Genomic DNA, 17,686 nt, shown 5'->3' with positions numbered 1-17,686 from the left:
AGTAATTCTTAAGTAATATTAAGCTAAGTAACTAGTTATTAGAATTTAGCTATATAGTAAGAGGCTAACGTAGTTTATTATAAGCTAGCTAAGTCTTACTTAGCTTATTACTTCTTATTAAGATCTTAAAATAGTAACTATAAGGCCTTTATAAAGCTAGTTATACTTCTAAAGATATTTTATATCTTATAAAAGTATATAGTAAGGTTACTATTATACTTAAGAAATTTATTTAAGTAAGGTTTTTACTAAGAAAGTGCTTTTCTTTATAAAAAAGATTATATATAAATAACTTATTTAGTCTTACTTTTAAAGTTAGTAGTATAAAAGGTTTAATAAGTATAAACTTAAATTTAAAATCTTTTTAGTTATTTATTAGTTTTATTATAAGTTCTAAGTAAGTTAAGTTTAAGCTAACTATATTTATTAACTAAAGTAGTAATAATATTTATAATACCTCTAAAAGTAATAACTTCTTTATTTAGTTTTTTAGCCTTAGCTATTTTATTCTTTAGTTAGGTAATAGTATTATAAATTATACCTTAAAGCTAGCTAACTTTAAGGTTTTTAGTATTTAGTTTTTTACTAATATTATTAATTATAGCTTAATATATATAATAAGTAAGTTAATTAAATAACTAGAATAATTAGCCTACTATAATTATAGTCTTTTCTTCTTTTTACTATACGTCTAACTACTAAAATAATATATTTACTAAATAATAAAGCCTAATTACTCTTAGCTATTAAAGCTATTTAAGGACCTTATAAAACTAGTCTTTAGGCTATATAATATATCTATTTAGTACCTTTCTTTATATTATATAACTATCTTAATAAAAAGCCTTTATAATATAACACTATAGCTAACTTATAGAATTTAATAGAACTTATAAAGAGAAAGCTAGTTAAGTTTATTCTTAACCTAAATTCCTAATTATTTCTTTTTTAGCTAAATAGTATTAAAGAAATAGCTAATTAACTACTTACTAACTATAACATATTACTAGTTAGTAAGCCTTAGGCCTTAAACTTTATTAAATAAACACTAAAGCTTTAGATATATCTATTTTAAAAATATAACTATAAAAAAGCTTAATATAAAGATCTTAATATAATAAATATATAGTTCTTTTTAATAGTAAATATAATTATAAAATATAGTATTATAAAGTTAGATATTTATAACTTTAATAAGACTAGCTTTATAATAAGCTAGATTATATTTAAAATAGTTATTATAAGCTTTAAAAAACGTTTTAATATAAAAATAGTATAGCCTAGTAACTAAGAATAAGTTATAGTTATTTAGGCTATTAGTTTACTTAGTTATAACGTCCTACTATATATTATTATTAAATATAAAAATCTTTTTTCTATTTAGTATATAAAATCTAGTCTTTTACCTAACTAGGTTATTATAATATCTATAAATAAGTAAATAATAAATAAAAAAGGCCTAAATTAGCTTTAATACTTTAATTAATATTTAAAGTTATATATAAAAAAGAAATATTACCTTTTTATCCTTAATAAATATAAAAGTTACTACTTTATAGATTTTAAAGTATTTTCTTAAGAAAATAATATTATTACCTTTTATATACTACTTTATTTTTTTTATCTACTTTAGCCTTTAAAATTAAAATACTTTAGGCCTTTAAAGTTAGTATATAGTTAAGAAATTAAGAGTAAGATATAATAAAGTAATACCTATATTAATAAAAATAACTTCTCTTTAGTATTTTATAACGCCTTTAAGTAAGCTCTTATAAAAAAAATATCTTAAGAGGTTTTAAAAAGTTAGGAATTATCTCTTTAAGTATAAAAAGTATACTATTAAAGCTAGACGTTAGGTTATATACTTTAATACCTTTAGGTTCCCTCTTAATAACACCTCTAGCTTAGACTTCTTAAATACTATATACTATATTAAAAATAAATTCTTAAGGAACTTTTATTAAGGATTACTTTATTAATTATTTAAATAGCCTCTTAATATATAGTTTAATAGCTATTAAGTATATTCTTTAAAAAGCACTAAAATATATATATAAAAATACTTTATTAAGAGATAAAGTTAAAAGCCTTTAAGAGGAAAATAACCTATTTAACTAATATAAAAAAACTAAAAAAACTTACCTTAAATAAAAAAAAGTCTTACTATAACTAATATATAGAATATTTAGTTATAAAGAGAGGCTATAGCCTAAGTATAAAAGGAAATATATTAAAGTAGTTATTGTAGACTAAGAATAAAAACAGGTTAATAGCGTTATAGCACCTATAGAAACACTAGATATAATATATAAATATATTAGTTTAATAAAAAGATATCTAAAGTAGAGGATTTTAAGTAGTTTAAATTAATTTAACTATATTATTATTAGTTCTTTATTATCTTTATAAGGTAGTTATAGTAAGCTAATTACTTTACTTATCTAATTAACTTACTTATTATATACGTTATATATAACCTATATTATTATTATTTTACTTTATATATTACTAGATTTTATTATATATACTTTAAGTAAAGTCTACTTTATTATTAGACTTTTTAATATTTTTTATCTCTTTATTTAGGCTTTTAGCTAAGGTAGTTAGGTTCTTTTTAAAGCTAAAAGAAGTTAAGGTTATCTTAAGTATAAATATTATAAAATACTATTAAGTAAGTCTTAAGGTTAACTTACTTAATAAAAGTAATTAAAGTATTATAGCTAGTTTCTAGATAGTAAGGTTTTTACTAATAGTAAGTAAAAGTTAGTACTTAGTTAATAGTATTTATTTTTCTTATTATCTTATTAATTACTTAGTAATTAGTTAAGACTAAGGTTATAAGGTAGCTTATATAGCTTCTTATTAATTAAATTACTAAGGTTAAATACTAAAAGATATTTAGAGAATATATTATAAGTTAATTACTAAAAAGCTATAGAAGTCTATCCTTAAGTAATTCTAAGTTTATTTTATATATAAGTCCTAAGTATTCTTTAAATAGTTCTTTTAACTAATAGTTATAAGTAATTACTATCCTTATATTAGGTAAGCACTTAGTAAATACTAGTAAGCACTTACTTTTATAATTACTAGTAATTACCTTATTTTATAATTACTTCTTTATTTTTATATAACTTATACTATAGTTCTTCTGTTCTAAGAAGTTACTTATCTATTTCTTATTTTATATCTATATAAATACTGCTATTACTTACTATTTGTTTATTAGGTAGGGTAATATAGCTTATAACTTATTAGGTTATAATATAAACCTAGAGGTAAGAAAATATTAAAAAAAAGGTTATATAAAAAGTAGTAAGCTATATATATAATAATATAGTAATTCTAAAAAGACTAAGTATAATATATAAATATATAAGGTAGTTTAAGATAGTAATAAAGAAGATAGTAATAAGTAATTTAAATTAATTTTATATATTATAGTTTAATTAACTTAAAGAAAAAGTAAAAAAGTAAAAAAAAATAGTTTACTTATTATAATTATTTACTTACTATATAAGTATATTATTTTAAGTAAAATTTACCTTATTATTAGATTTTTTAATATCTTTTATTTTCTTATTTAAGCTTTTAACTAAAGTAATTAAGTTCTTTTTAAAGCTAAAAAAAGTTAAAGTTATTTTAAGTATAAATATTATAAAATACTGTTAAGTAAGTTTTAAGGTTAACTTACTTAATAAAAGTAATTAAAGTATTATAATTAGTTTTTATATAGTACGGTTTCTACTAATAATAAGTAAAACTTAATACTTAGTTAATAGTAATATTATTTTTATTTCTTTATTAATTACTTAGTAATTAGTTATAAGGTTATAGTTATAAAGTAGCTTATATAACTTCTTATTAATTAAATTACTATAGTTAAATACTAAAAGATATTTAATAATATATTATAAGTTAATTATTATAAAGCTATAAAAGTCTATTTTTAGGTATATTTAAGTCTATCTTATATATTAGTCTTATCTATTCTCTAAATAGTTATTTTAACTAATAGTTATAAGTTAAATAAGTTTCTTCTTAAGTATTTACTAAGTACTTATCTTATATATAAATAAGTACTTATCCTTTATTTTATTATATGCTTATAGTTATATAACTTATACTATAGTTCTTTTGTTCTAAGGAGTTATTTATCTGTTCCTTGATTTTTGTCTATATAAATACTGCTACTGCCTACTATCTGCCTGTTAGGTAGGGCAACATAGCCTGTAACTTGTTAGGTTATAACATTATAGTGTAGTTATTACTTATTATATTTATACTTTTAGGCTTCTCTTATTAGTATACCCTTGTTATAGGGGAAAGGTAGATACTACTAGGGGTAGCAGTATGTCACGTAAATATCACATGACCTACCTCTCTAGAGCATACCACCTGTATGCTAACAGACTCATTGTCCTTGTCCACCACATTAGTCAATATCTTCAAGCCTAATCTTTATCTTCGTGCTGTGCGTTCTGCTGCTAGGTGTCTAGTACCCCCAAGGGCGCTTCAGGGCAGACCCTGTTGTTGTATTATTCTCAAACTTATATAGTGGTGTGTGTGTCTCTGGACGGATGGGTATGTAAGAAACATGAAGCGCGGTCGTTGCGAGCAGAAGCAGAAACCTATGTTCAAGAGAGCCTAGCCAACCGTTGTATGAGCACTGCAATGAACTGCCGCAGATGATTTGTCCGCCGCAGGCTTGTTTCTGTGGTGTGGACAGAGGCCGAAGAGAAAAACGGGGCAAGAAGTCATTGCCTCTTGCGCTGTTATGTTGTTTCCAGTTGTTCCGACATAACAAGGCTGTTCGAGAGCACTTGTTGTCTTCTGTCATGCATTCGTTGCAAACGGAATAGCTTCCTGGTCTGCGCTTGGCTGATAAAGAAATAAACATTGGCACAAGCCAATCACGCCAGAAAACGAGTTCAACATTGGTCACTTCAGAACTAGAGGATCAGCGCAGACACAACATAGCCTGGATAACCGAACTGGTCTCCAATTTCAACAACATAACGCACGTATTAGCAGCAGGTTAGCTCAAAATGTCCCTTCATCGTACATCTGGCTAGGGCTTTCGATAGAGCCCTCAGCGTCCAAGCGTCCATTTGCGTCATACAGGCGCATCATTACTCGACTGCCGTCGCGGCAGAAGACAGTGACACGGCCGAGGCCGGTGGAGTTGAAGATTGGTCTGCCGACCCACCAGGCGATGCGGGAGCCACGGGCCTCGGACGTACGGATTGCAGAAAGCCAGAGACAAACGACCATTGCAGCGGTATCTATGAGGCTGCGGCTCATGTGCTCGGCAGTCTCGCCAACGCTGAGAGGCTCGCGAGCCGTCCTGAGGAAGGCGACAAGTCTTCCAGTCTCATTTTCCGTCCAAGGACGGATCTAGGAGGGTCAGCGAGAGCGGGCCGAGCGGAAGGGCATTGTTCTTTCGTGTCTGACCTCTTCGGGAGGGGGGGTACTGAAGGGGGACTCAAGCTCAGCAGAGGGAGTGCCCAAGGGAGAGTCGGGCTCGGAGTTGGGCTCGGCGGCGGTGACTTGCGATTCATCGTGGAATGGATCGAACTGCGCATCGGGATTGGCAAGTCTGCCCAGCATATCGTCGTCATGGCCGGCATCAATGTCGAGATGGACTTGGATTGGGGGGGAGGGGGCGGTGGCGGGACTGGAGCTCGGGTCCATGACGATTGTAAGGCTGAGTCGAAACCTAATAGTAACATGTCAGACAGAGATCTGGTGATCCAACTGCTAGGACCCTCTACTTAGACGGGCATGACTCACGAGAGAGAATGGGAAAATAGTGGACAAAGAGGCTTCAGAGCACTTGCCCAGACGGGAAAAGAGGGAAGAGGAAGAAAAAAAGAAAAAAAAGTTAACAACAAGTAAACAGAGAATTAGTGGAAGGTCCAACCAAGCGACTGCACCTGCCCAGTGACGAAGGCAGATGGGAAGAGAATCAAGGAGAAGGAGGGGCAAGAGGGGCTTTAAACACAGTCCCCGGGCCGAGAACATCATCTTTGAGATGCTTTTGTGTCTTGATTCTTTCTGTCAGTCTGTCTTCAGTCTGTTTGTCTGTCGTCTGTCCGTCCGTCTGTCTGTCTTTCTGTCTATCTGTCTATCTGTCTATTTGTCTTCAGTCTGTCTGTCTGTCTGTCTGTCTGTCCGTCTGTCCGTCTGTCTGTCTGTCTGTCTGTCTGTCTGTCTGTCTGTCTGTCTGTCTGTGTCTCTGTCTATCTCACTGGACGGCATAATCATAATCATGGGTTCAGACCAAGGCCAGCATCACCAGCAACAGCACCAGCAGCATCAGCAACAGCAACAGCAGCAACAGCAGCAACAGCAGCAACAGCAGCAACAGCACCAGCAGCAACAGCAACAGCAGCAACAGCAGCAGCCTGGCCCCTTCGCCGGCATCAGATCCCTCGTAAGCCTACATCACCCACTCTAGGAATACAGGCTTGGGGAGGAAGCCTCAGACATGCGCGAGCTGTTGAGAACCACGCTAATCACGCATGGTTCCCCCTGCTGTATATAGACCGCCGTCCAAAGCTACCAGTTTTACCAGCACCCAACCGATGCCAACCTGGGCCGCTGGGCAACGTCTGCCGCACCTACCATTACCGGTCACCAGGCCGCAGCCCTCATTCACCACACTAAGAACCACGCCGCCGGTATCACAGCCCACCTTGCCGACCAGGGTGTGACGACGACGCCACGCCAAAACCTGGCGCAGTCGCATATGACCTACCTCCGAAACCACTGGCCCAACGGCCAGTGGTACCCCGACACCTGCAGGCCCAGCACCGACCCGCCCTCGCTCGACGTGCTTACGCCGTTCAAGTCCATGACGCAGCACTGGCTCGCGCACTCCCAGGGCCGTTCGCTCTTAGACCTCTGGGCGCAGTCCCCCCAGCGCGGCATCATCTGGCAGATTGTCAACGAAACCCGGAGCACGGGCCTCACGAAGCGCGTGGCTCAGGAATCTCTGCGTCGTGTCAAGACAACGTTCCCGGCCGCTGCCGCTCCGAGACCCAAGCCCGCCGCTCCCGCTCCCACCCCTGCCCCTGCCCCAGTGTCCGAGCCGGAGCCCGAAGCCCCGCGCGCCGATCCCCTCCTCCCCCCTCTTGCCGCCGACGACGAGTTCGCGCCCCCCGCCCTAGGCCAGGCCGAGCGCCCGTCTTTACGGTTGACGACCATCGCGCTGCCCCCCCTGGATTCCGCCCCCGAATTCGGGTACAGCCGGACTCCGTCCCCGCCCCCAATGCCCGAGTCGGACGACGACGAGTCGGACGTATCGGTGGACGGTGTTCTGGGGGATCTCTTTGGGCAGCCAGGCATCCCGCTGGCTCCTGTGTCCAAGAAGTACAAGAGGGTGCGCGAGCTCGGTCTGGCTGCCGCCAAGAAGAAGAAGGACACAGCCGAGACTTCCGCGCGTCGTCGACGTTACGCCGAGGAGAGAGCTGCTGCTGCCGCCGCCGAAGCTGCTGAGATAGGAGAGGACGGGCTTGGCTCCGAAAAGATCCAAGACATTGCTGAGGTCCTGGCGGATGCTGCGTCGAAGGCCGTGTCGCGGGCCGCCAAGCGCCACTACGGGCATCTCTTGCCGCCTGGTCGCCGGGCCGTGATGACTAAGCGTGCGAAACAAAAGACGAAGGAAATGGTGACTGACTATCTGTGATTATATGTGTGAAGATGATGAAAACGGCGAGGTGATTGTTGCGCTTGGTGTCTCTTGTGTCTGTGGTGTTTTGTTTTTGTCATCTTCTGTTTCGGGGTCAATGCTTGTTTTCGCATGTTGCTTTCTCTCTCAATTTTTATTTTATTTAATCAAGCTCGCTGTTGGCCTCAGGGCGTGTTCTTGCGGCGCCTCCAAAAAGAGGGGCGCGGTTCCGTCCAACATTCCTGGTAATTGTTCTCACAAATAGTGTGGCACGCGTATGTGTATGAAGGATCCAGCGTGATCCGACGGAATATAGGCCTCATTCATTGTGTCTTGTCGTAGTTGCGTCTTGGCAATGAAGAGCCGGTCGATCAGCTAGCTGTCCGGGCTGCGGGCCTAGATCCTCTGCTGCCAGCACAGGACGATGGTAATAATGCATCGCAGAAGCCTAGTTAGCGACGCTGAAAGTTACATGGGAAGACTGGGGAGAGGAAACACGCCTTGGGTTCGGTACCGTCTCGTGTTATGTAGTAGTCCTTTTATGGATCCTTGGTCTCATCGTCGTGCAACGGGCTCAAGCATTACCAGATCTTACGTACACGGCGTGCAGCATTATGTAATCACAACCGGGCATCGTGACTTTCTAGGTAGACGACAGGCGCAACCTTTTGTTTTGTTACCTCGTCTCCTTGTATCCCTCTTCTTCCGTGCTATTTTCTCGTCGACTCTTCTTTCTTATTTTTCTTGTCCGTGTTCCATACCACCGACTCAAATACACCCCTGGCCCTCGAAGCTCGAGCGACCATGTCCAACCCCCAGAAGCACAAGATCCAGCGCCAGTCCGATGCCCGCCGGTCCGCTCAGCTCCAAGATGGCGGCGTCACGCCCCATATTTTCCGGGCAGGCCTCAGGTCCGATGCAAACCGCCGATCCGTCGCGCTGCCCCAAGCCCCCGCCCGCGCCGACGTTAAGCCCGAGGATGGCAAGCCTGGTTCCGAGGCAGCTAGCATCAAGAAGGATGGACCAGCCCCCAGCCCCGTAAGTATCAATCAAATCTCTGTAGTGTTTTGGTTAGACGCCATGTGTAGGTAGCAGATACTGACTCTTGACGATTAGATAGACTTGACCGAGCAGGATGTCGATGTAATCCTCGACAATAAGAGCCACGAGGACAACGAGACGCGTCTACGTGTGTTTGAGCCTGGCATGTGGCTTAATGACGACGCCATCGACGTGATCATCCGGGAATTTTCCGCAAGGGACATACGCTTCGGGCGCGTCAGTTCTACAGAAAGCACCATCCTCCAGCGGTCTCAGTCCGAGCGGATCCCAGCTGCGCTCCGGAAGCGGTTTAGGTCCTTAGCAGTGACCGATCTTTGGCTTATGCCTGTGTGTGACTCGGGCCACTGGGTGCTGTTTGTGGGCCATGGCATGGACACAATCGACTACTTCGACTCCCTCCTTGTCAACGGCTACAAGACTCGAATGGTGGCTGTTGTAAACGACTTTCTCCGGTGCGTATGGGGCACCGACGTGGCGCTCCCCGAGCCGCGGACGGTCATGGTAAGTAAGAAGATTGCGATGTGGCGTCTCCGAGACGTCTCTGAGAGACAACAAAACATGCCACGAGATATTGTACTGGGCTGACGTTGGATCGTGTCCTCGCAGTGCCACCAGCAGCCCAACGGTTTCGACTGCGGGTTGCACGTCCTGCGCAACGCCGACATCGTCACTCGCCATCCAGGCAGCCATCACATTATCCCCCTCCTACCTGACGAACTGCGCGCATACTACAAGGATGTCTACCAGAGGTTATTGTGAATACAACGTTGCTTTTTCTTTTCTTTTTTCTTTTTTCTTTTTTTCTTGTCTTGGCTTGCTTCTTCTCCTTTTTTTCATTTCTTCTTCTTCTTCATTTTTCATTTTTTATTCATCAACAAGCTTTCCTGCTTCTGATACAAAGCTGCGGAAGGACTATTACCAAACTGCCTCAACATGTTTGTTTCCCTTGCCATGTGTGAAGAATAATATGTCATAACGTGGTCTGGTTTGTTGTACACCAAGCAATGATGTTGCTGCCACTTGCCTCGGCTCTTAACAGCATATCATAGATGACGTAAGTATTCCGCCTGAGAATGTCAGGTATGTAGGTAGTTAGATATCCAGATGCAGCTGTGCGACTTCTTACCACCCAGGCAGGCAGGCCTCTCAGAACGGGGCTCTTGCTGCGATGCAAGCAACAGAGCCACATACCCACTTTTCCAGCGGCCGGTTTTGCTGTGCGTCCGCCGCCGCTAAGACGCATTAGGATTATGTAGTACACTCTCCCCTGTCGTCTTTCCTTCCTGGATCCATCCACCCTTGTGATTCTTGCCCCCTTGCCGTCAAAGCTTCCCGCTGTGGAAGGTGCAGACTGTGTGGATTTGAAAAGGGTGTTTTGCTGCTGCCAATTTGCATTTTGGAACTTCTCATCAACATCAACATCATCATTCAACCGATCAACCAGTTAATCGATCAATTAATCGATCAATCATTCAATTTTGCTGCCCTATCTGCGCGGCTTTTTCTCTCGCTTCCATCCGTCCACCACCTCGTCGATGATGTTTTCGTTGTCCACTTTCTACAACAACATTACCCAGACAGACAGGCAAACAGACTACTGAGGTAGGTCGGTCCAAGCAAAGCTTTGCGACGCCCGTCTGGCTGCTTTCCCTCGCTCTTACTCACAATGAATGCCGCTGGAATAGGTACCGGGTGTTCATTCATCCTACGGGCGGCGACACGCGAGGCTTTTCAGCCATCTACTAGCAACATCAGCAAATCCAGCGACAAATCATGTCAAACACGCCTGTGCTGCCTTCCGAGGTCTGGAATCGCATTGTCCTCGAGATCCATCATTTCCCCACCCTCCGAGCCCTATCCATCACCTCCAAGACCCTGTCAGCCATCGCATGCCAGTCCCTCCTCACACTGGCCCTTGCCCAAGACCGGTGCAGGATGCGAGATCCTGGTAGTCTCGTCTACGGATTCGATCTGCTCCCCCCAGGCGCAGGCAATTCAGACGATGACCATGTGCCGCCTCCAGATGACGCGGAGTTCGAGGGGGCTTTTCGTATGCCGCTTGGGCGTCCGACCTTTCTATCAGACTCTACTACCTCTGCTTCTTCTGCCTCTGCCCTGCCGCCTCCCTCCTGCGCTGCTGCTGCTTACCGCTACGAAAACACAAAGGCGGCGTCATTGCCAGTCGTGCTATGGGCCTCCTTGCAGCCACCCGACCTCGCTCTCGCCTTCCTTGTCGCTATCGAGCGTGCCGACCTCAGGCATATCTGGGCCATTTTTATGATCCCGAGCACCACCTGCGGCACAATCCGCCGCCCGTGGTCCCCCACAGACTTCCCTATCCCATCACACACCATGTCAAATGCTCTCCACACAGCTGCCCGGCACGGCAATACCGATGTGGTCCGCTGGCTGCTTGACCGCGAACATCTAGCTATCTACCACCGATCCGTACTCTGGCCTCACCTTGGCAGCATTGCTAGCCCCTGGGTCATGAAGCCTGTCGACATACCAACTGTCCCACCATGCCTTTGCCCTTCAAGACACACTGATGCATACTTGGCCGCCACATTGAATGCTGCTCCTGACGACGACGGCTTACCGTGGATAACAGCGCTACACATAGCCTTGGCACACAATCAAATAGATACTGCAAGGCTCCTTGTTGAGAGAGGAGCTAACTGGGCAACTGCGCCATTTGGCACACGCGGTATTACTGCCTTGATGGTCGTCTGCGCCAACGGAATTGTTCCGTTCCTTGATTACTTGATTGAGCAGGCTTCTTCTTGTATACCTGAAGCCTGGCAACCCTTGACATCTCAACCCCGCGATTTCAACGGCTGTGGGTACTCGCATTACATGTCGACGGTGGGGAGCGGCGCGACGAGAAGACGTCTTGAGAGTCGGCTTGAGGCTCTGGAGATGAGACTGCATGCAAATGGTGGTAACCTACAACACACATCTTGGCAGGTGCAGGCCGATGGGCATTGAAGACGTACATGCAGCCAAAGCTACCCGCCTGCTAATCTGCATCTCTATCGTCATTGCGGCACATTAACAGTCAAACTGGTAAGGTATTCTCTCCTCGCCTTCTCTCTCTCTCTCTGCTTCTATTTTTCTCTCCATACGACACTTTTTCCGTTATACGCAGTCGGTCTTGAATGGCTCTCCTGATGGATGTGCTGACATGAGTTGACCAACCTAGAAGAAACCCACACCGTGTGCTTCAGTTCAGTCGGATGAAGACCGGTGGAAACGCTGATGCCACGAAGGCGCCACACGAAAGCATCTCGAGTAACGTGTGCGTGAGCTATGGAGCTTGAAAGAGACCGAGATGCACGACGGCGAGTGACAGGATGGAGGCAGGATGGAGACGGGAATTTTGCCATGAGCATGGTTGAATGTGGTCGGCCACGGTGACCAGGCATCAGCTTGCAGCCATGTGGACAGTGGAAATAAGGCCGAGTTTGTAGCAGGGCTATGGCATGATGTTTGGATTCGAAATTGGGCCACCTGGAGCGGATCGCGCCTTGATTGCAGAAAGGACCAAGATGCGGCAACAACGACGGCGGAGACTGACAGCTGCACCTCATCCATCTAACAGCAGCCTCTGACCGCCAATGCACAAGCAGCAACAGCTGCATAGGTATGCGCTGATTTCTCGGCCTTGACTGCAAACACACGCGCGTCCAGGCACAAAGGGCAGAGGACATGACGTTTCCGTGGGTGGTGGTGTTTCGTTTGCCATGAACGCAGCACGGCATATTGATAAGCCTAATGAACGTAATTCAAGTCATGTCTCTGCCATGGTTCGGTGGTTGTGAGCCTGTGGCTGGCTGCTGGGCAGTGGGTATGTGGAGGCATCTTCTTCTTCCTCCCAGCATCGACGACGACGACCTCGATAATGATACCGCCACGCGGAAACAATCACATTTGCTGTTGCGTCATCCTCCCGCTTACCTCTCCATCCTCATCCTGACCGACACCCAAGCTCAGCCATGTCTGTTACTTTGGTGACCCAAGACCCCACCCCATCGCCGTTCCCTCGCCGCGCATCGCTCCTCGCTTGACCCTGCCCGCTGCCCTCTTCCTCGTAATCACTGCCGTCCTCATGGTCGCCGTTGACGCCTTTGCCCTCTTCTGAGCCTGCAATCGGACTTTCCACACACTCATATCTCAAAAGTGCCTGGCTAGTCGGACAACCATGACGCCCTCGCCGCGGTCTCATGCAAAAGGAAAAAGGGCATCGGAGTGGCTTTGGCGTTGCACGATGCCCGCGGTCTCAAGGAAGAATGCGGGCCCGGTTTGAATCGGCCATTGGTGATGCGAATTCAAAATTGTGGTGAGTGATGATGGCGTCGAACCCGTTTCCTCGCTCCAAACCCCGTCCAGGACTAACAGAATTTGTGCTACCAGCCCTGCCGAGGACACAATCCACGCGCTTAAGTGTCTTGCATAGCCACTAAGTAAGCTAGCTCTTTGTATCCCTAGGGAACTATCGGTATAGTGTCCTTCGGCTTCTTTATCCTCTGTCCTCGGCCAGCAGAGAGTAAGTCAAATGACGGCCCTAGCCTGTGAAGCCGTGCACCCGCAAAGATCTCTCTATAGTAGCCCCATTAGGGAAATAGCATTGACGGCGCGCGGCTCGCTCTGACTGCACTCCATGCCACGGATCACGGATCAAGAGTACTGTCGACCTTGAACTCGCTCGGCGAAGTTCCTATTTCTTCTTTTCTTTGCCGTATGCCGGTTTCTCTAGCTCAATCGTCCATAATGCTTCATGATATATCGGTTCGCGCCTAGATACAGAAGTGGCAGCGCGCAAGATGCCTCCCTCCTGCATGACGAACTTTTGGTCAGGGTGCTAGCAAGCAGGGCATAAACTCCCCCACCCTAACCCTAACCACCCCTATATCTAAACCACTATTATCACCACTATTACTACTACTATTACTATATATTTTACTATCTCTACTGCTATTAAACTATAGGGATTATAATAGTTAGGTAATTAGTTATGTTATATTATATATAACTCTAGTAAAATTCTATAGAAACAGGGAAATCCCTTTATTTCTTAGCTAGAAAATCCTAAGCTAATCCTAGCTATATAATTAGTAGAATTATTTATTAAGTAGGGCTATTTTACTACTTATTCTCTAGTAATTTACTATAGAGTAACTATATATTTACTAGTTAATTTAAATATACTTTTACTATACTTAATATACCTCCTTAGTATAAGTAATATAGTTAATTACTATAATACCTAGACTAAATATCCTTTATTTATAGGCTATTTATTTATTAATTATTTTTTAATATCTTATATATTCTTTTTTTTTATTTAGTAGTAAAGGTTTACTTAATTATTACCTTATTTTTATTATTTCTTTACTTAAAGATATTTATATTAGTTACTTATACTTAATTAAGCTATAAAGGTAGTAGATTATACTCTACTAAGTGTCTTTATTAATATATTAGCTATTAACGTAGTAGTTTTTTTATATTTAATAATAATCTAACTTACTACTACTTCTTAGTATAGGTACTAGTTATAAATATCTATATACTATAGCCTTATTTATAGTTAAATAAGCTATTTAGTAATAAGCTTAATAGTTTAAGTATTAATATAAATAATATTAATAAATAGTAGCTATTTAGTACCTACCTACTTATTATTATTATGTTTACTAAAGTTATATATACTTTATATATAGTATCTATAATCTTTTTTAAAGCCTTAGTATCTTAGTAGTGTTATAACCTAATAAGTTATAAGCTAGGTTACCCTACCTAACAGGCAGATAATAAGCAGCAGCAGTATTTATACGCATAAGGAACTAGGTTAGATAAATAACTCCCTAGGACAGAAGAACTATAGTATAAATTATATAATAATAAGAAGGACTAATAGATAATAAGCACTCTAGGTAAAAGACTAACTAGTTAATAGCGCTCTATAGTAAAAAACTAATAAATAAGTATTACTTTTAAGTACACTAAAGGAATTAGGACTTATATATAAGATAAACTTAGACGTACTTAAGGACAGACTCTTATAGCTTTTTAGTAATTAACTTATAATATATTCTCTAAACACCTTTTAGTATCTAACCTTAGTAATTTAATTAATAAGAAGCTATATAAGCTACCTTATAACCTAAGCCTTAACTAATTACTAAGTAATTAATAAAAGGATAAAAAAGATAAATACTATTAACTAAGTACTAACCTCTACTTATTATTAGTAAAAACCTTACTATTTAAAAACTAGCTATAATACTTTAATTACTTTTATTAAGTAAGTTAACTTTAATACTTACCTAATAGTATTTTATAATATTTATACTTAAGATAACCTTAACTTCTTTTAGCTTTAAAAAAAACCTAACTACTTTAGCTAGAAGCCTAAATAAAGAAATAAAAAATATTAAAAAGTCTAATAATAAAGTAGATATTACTTAAGGTATATATAATAAAATTTAGTAATATATAAAATAAAATAATAGTAATATAGCTTATATATAAGCTATAAGTAATAATATTAGTAAAAAACTAAATATTAAAAACCCTAAAGTTAGCTAGCTATAAAGTATAATTTATAATACTATTACCTAACTAAAAAATAAAATAGCTAAAGCTAAAAAACTAAATAAAAAAGTTACTATTTTTAAAGGTATTATAAATATTATTACTACTTTAGTTAATAAATATAATAAGCTTAAACTTAACTTACTTAAAACCTATAATAAAACTAATAAATAGCTAAAAAGGTTTTTAATTTAAGTTTATACTTATTAAACCTTTTATATTACTAACTTTAGAAGTAAAACTAAATATATTATTTATAATAAAGCTGTTTTATAAAAAAAAGCACTTTCTTAGTATAAACCTTACTTAAAAGAATTTCTTAAGTATAATAGTAACTTTACTATATATATTTATAAAATATAAAATATCTTTAGAAGTATAACTAGCTTTATAAATACCTTATAGTTATTATTTTAAGACCTTAATAAGAAGTAATAAGCTAAGTAAGACCTAGCTAGCTTATAATAAACTAAGTTAGCCTCTTACTATATAGCTAAATTCTAATAACTAGTTACTTAGCTTAATATTACTTAAGAATTACTAATCTTTACTTTTTACTAAAGACTTAAAAGTAATATTAAGAATAAACTTATTAAGATTATTAACTTACTTAAGGACTTTTTATTTTATATTAAACTTACTATTAAAATTAATATATAACCTTTTAAGTAATATAAGAAATAAAAAAAAAACTTAATAACTTAGTACTAATATAAGTAAGAAGTATACTTAAAGACTTAAATAGTTATACTAGTATAATAAAAAATAAAATAACTAGTAGTAATTATATAAAAGTTATTTAAGTACTACTTATAAATAATATATAAGACTTATAGATATTAGTTTTACTAAAAAATAAGATTAGTAACTAATATAAAATACTAATATAGTTAAGTACTATAATTATAAAGAAATAAAATACTTTATATAAGATAATAAATAACTAAGAAGACTATAAAATAAGAACCTAATTAAGTATATATAAAAAGCTAGTATAGCTTAGAAAAAAACTTCTTATAAATAACTTTTATGGACTACTTACTATAATAATAACTACTTTACTTATAAGGATAGTAAGAAATAAGTAAGATAGTACTTAAGAGAACCTAAGGATACTACTAAGGCAGCTTAATAGAAATAGTTTATAATAATTAATATAAAAGAATTCTATAACTAGATTAAGGTTAAAGAAATAATAAAAACTATAATAAAAGGACTATATAATAGCACCTTAGAAGAAAGTACTAATACTATAACCTAAGCTAATAAACTTATAAATATCTAGTAACTTAACTAATAGACTATAATAATTACTTACTAATATAGTAATAAAAAAGAATAAGCTATAGATATTTAAAATTAAAATATTATTATAAAACTTATAAAAACTTATAAATAACTAAAAACCTACTATACTAATATCTTTAGTATAAAAAAATTAAAACTAGTAGTAAAATAACTTTAGTAATAAATAGCTACTTTAAGAAACTACTATATTATAACCTAATAAGTTATAGGCTATATTACCTTACCTAACAGACAGATAGTAAGTAGTAGTAGTATTTATATAAATAAGAAATAAGGAATAAATAAATAACTTATTAGAACAGAAGAACTATAGTATAAGTTATATAGAAATAAAAAAGTAATTATAAGATAAGGTAATTACTAGTAATTATAAAAGTAAGCGCTTACTAGTATTTACTAAGTGCTTACCTTATATAAAGATAGTAATTACTTATAACTATTAGTTAAAGAAACTATTTAAGAAATAGCTAGGACTTATATATAAAATAGACTTAGATATACTTAAGGATAGACTCCTAAAGCTCTTTAGTAATTAACTTATAATATATTCTTTAAATACCTTTTAGTATCTAATCTTAGTAATTTAATTAATAAGAAGCTATATAAGCTACTTTATAACCTTAAGCCTTAACTAATTACTAAGTAATTAATAAAATAATAAAAGAAATAAATACTATTAACTAAGTACTAACCTTTACTTACTATTAGTAAAAACCTTACTATTTAGAAACTAGCTATAACACTTTAATTACTTTTATTAAATAAGTTAACCTTAATACTTACTTAATAGTATTTTATAATATCTATACTTAAAACAACTTTAACTTCTTTTAGCTTTAAAAAGAACCTAGCTACCTTAGCTAGAAGCCTAAATAAAGAAATAAAAGATATTAAAAAATTAAATAATAAGCTAAACTTTACTTAAGGTATATATAATAAGATTTAGTAGTATATAAAACATAATAATAATAATATAGCTTAAATATAAGCTATAATTAATAATATTAGTAAGAAACTAAATACTAAAACCTTTAATATTAGCTAGCT

At 37.7% G+C, this 17,686-nt stretch overlaps 3 protein-coding genes across 3 annotated transcripts; 2 read left to right on the top strand and 1 right to left on the bottom strand.

The window, feature by feature from the left end:
- Positions 1 to 5,043: 5,043 nt before the first annotated feature.
- GLRG_11942 (uncharacterized protein) lies at positions 5,044 to 5,610 on the bottom strand (the record flags this gene model as incomplete). Its single annotated transcript, XM_008102625.1, has 2 exons — positions 5,044 to 5,397; positions 5,455 to 5,610. 2 exons carry the CDS (start codon positions 5,608 to 5,610, stop codon positions 5,044 to 5,046), a joined length of 510 nt encoding a protein of 169 aa, XP_008100816.1.
- Positions 5,611 to 6,271: 661 nt separating this feature from the next.
- GLRG_11941 (uncharacterized protein) lies at positions 6,272 to 7,690 on the top strand (the record flags this gene model as incomplete). The annotated part of the gene is made up of 2 exons (XM_008102624.1): positions 6,272 to 6,436; positions 6,548 to 7,690. The coding sequence occupies 2 exons, from the start codon at positions 6,272 to 6,274 to the stop codon at positions 7,688 to 7,690; spliced, it is 1,308 nt and encodes a 435-aa protein (XP_008100815.1).
- Positions 7,691 to 8,476: 786 nt separating this feature from the next.
- GLRG_11940 (uncharacterized protein) lies at positions 8,477 to 9,493 on the top strand (the record flags this gene model as incomplete). The annotated part of the gene is made up of 3 exons (XM_008102623.1): positions 8,477 to 8,710; positions 8,789 to 9,235; positions 9,341 to 9,493. The coding sequence occupies 3 exons, from the start codon at positions 8,477 to 8,479 to the stop codon at positions 9,491 to 9,493; spliced, it is 834 nt and encodes a 277-aa protein (XP_008100814.1).
- Positions 9,494 to 17,686: the final 8,193 nt, after the last annotated feature.

The sequence above is a fragment of the Colletotrichum graminicola genome (assembly GCF_000149035.1).
Source record: "Colletotrichum graminicola M1.001 genomic scaffold supercont1.213, whole genome shotgun sequence".
NCBI lineage: Eukaryota > Fungi > Ascomycota > Sordariomycetes > Glomerellales > Glomerellaceae > Colletotrichum > Colletotrichum graminicola.
The sequence above is the reverse complement of the archived record's forward strand: the minus strand, read 5'-3'. Positions and strand labels throughout refer to the sequence as shown.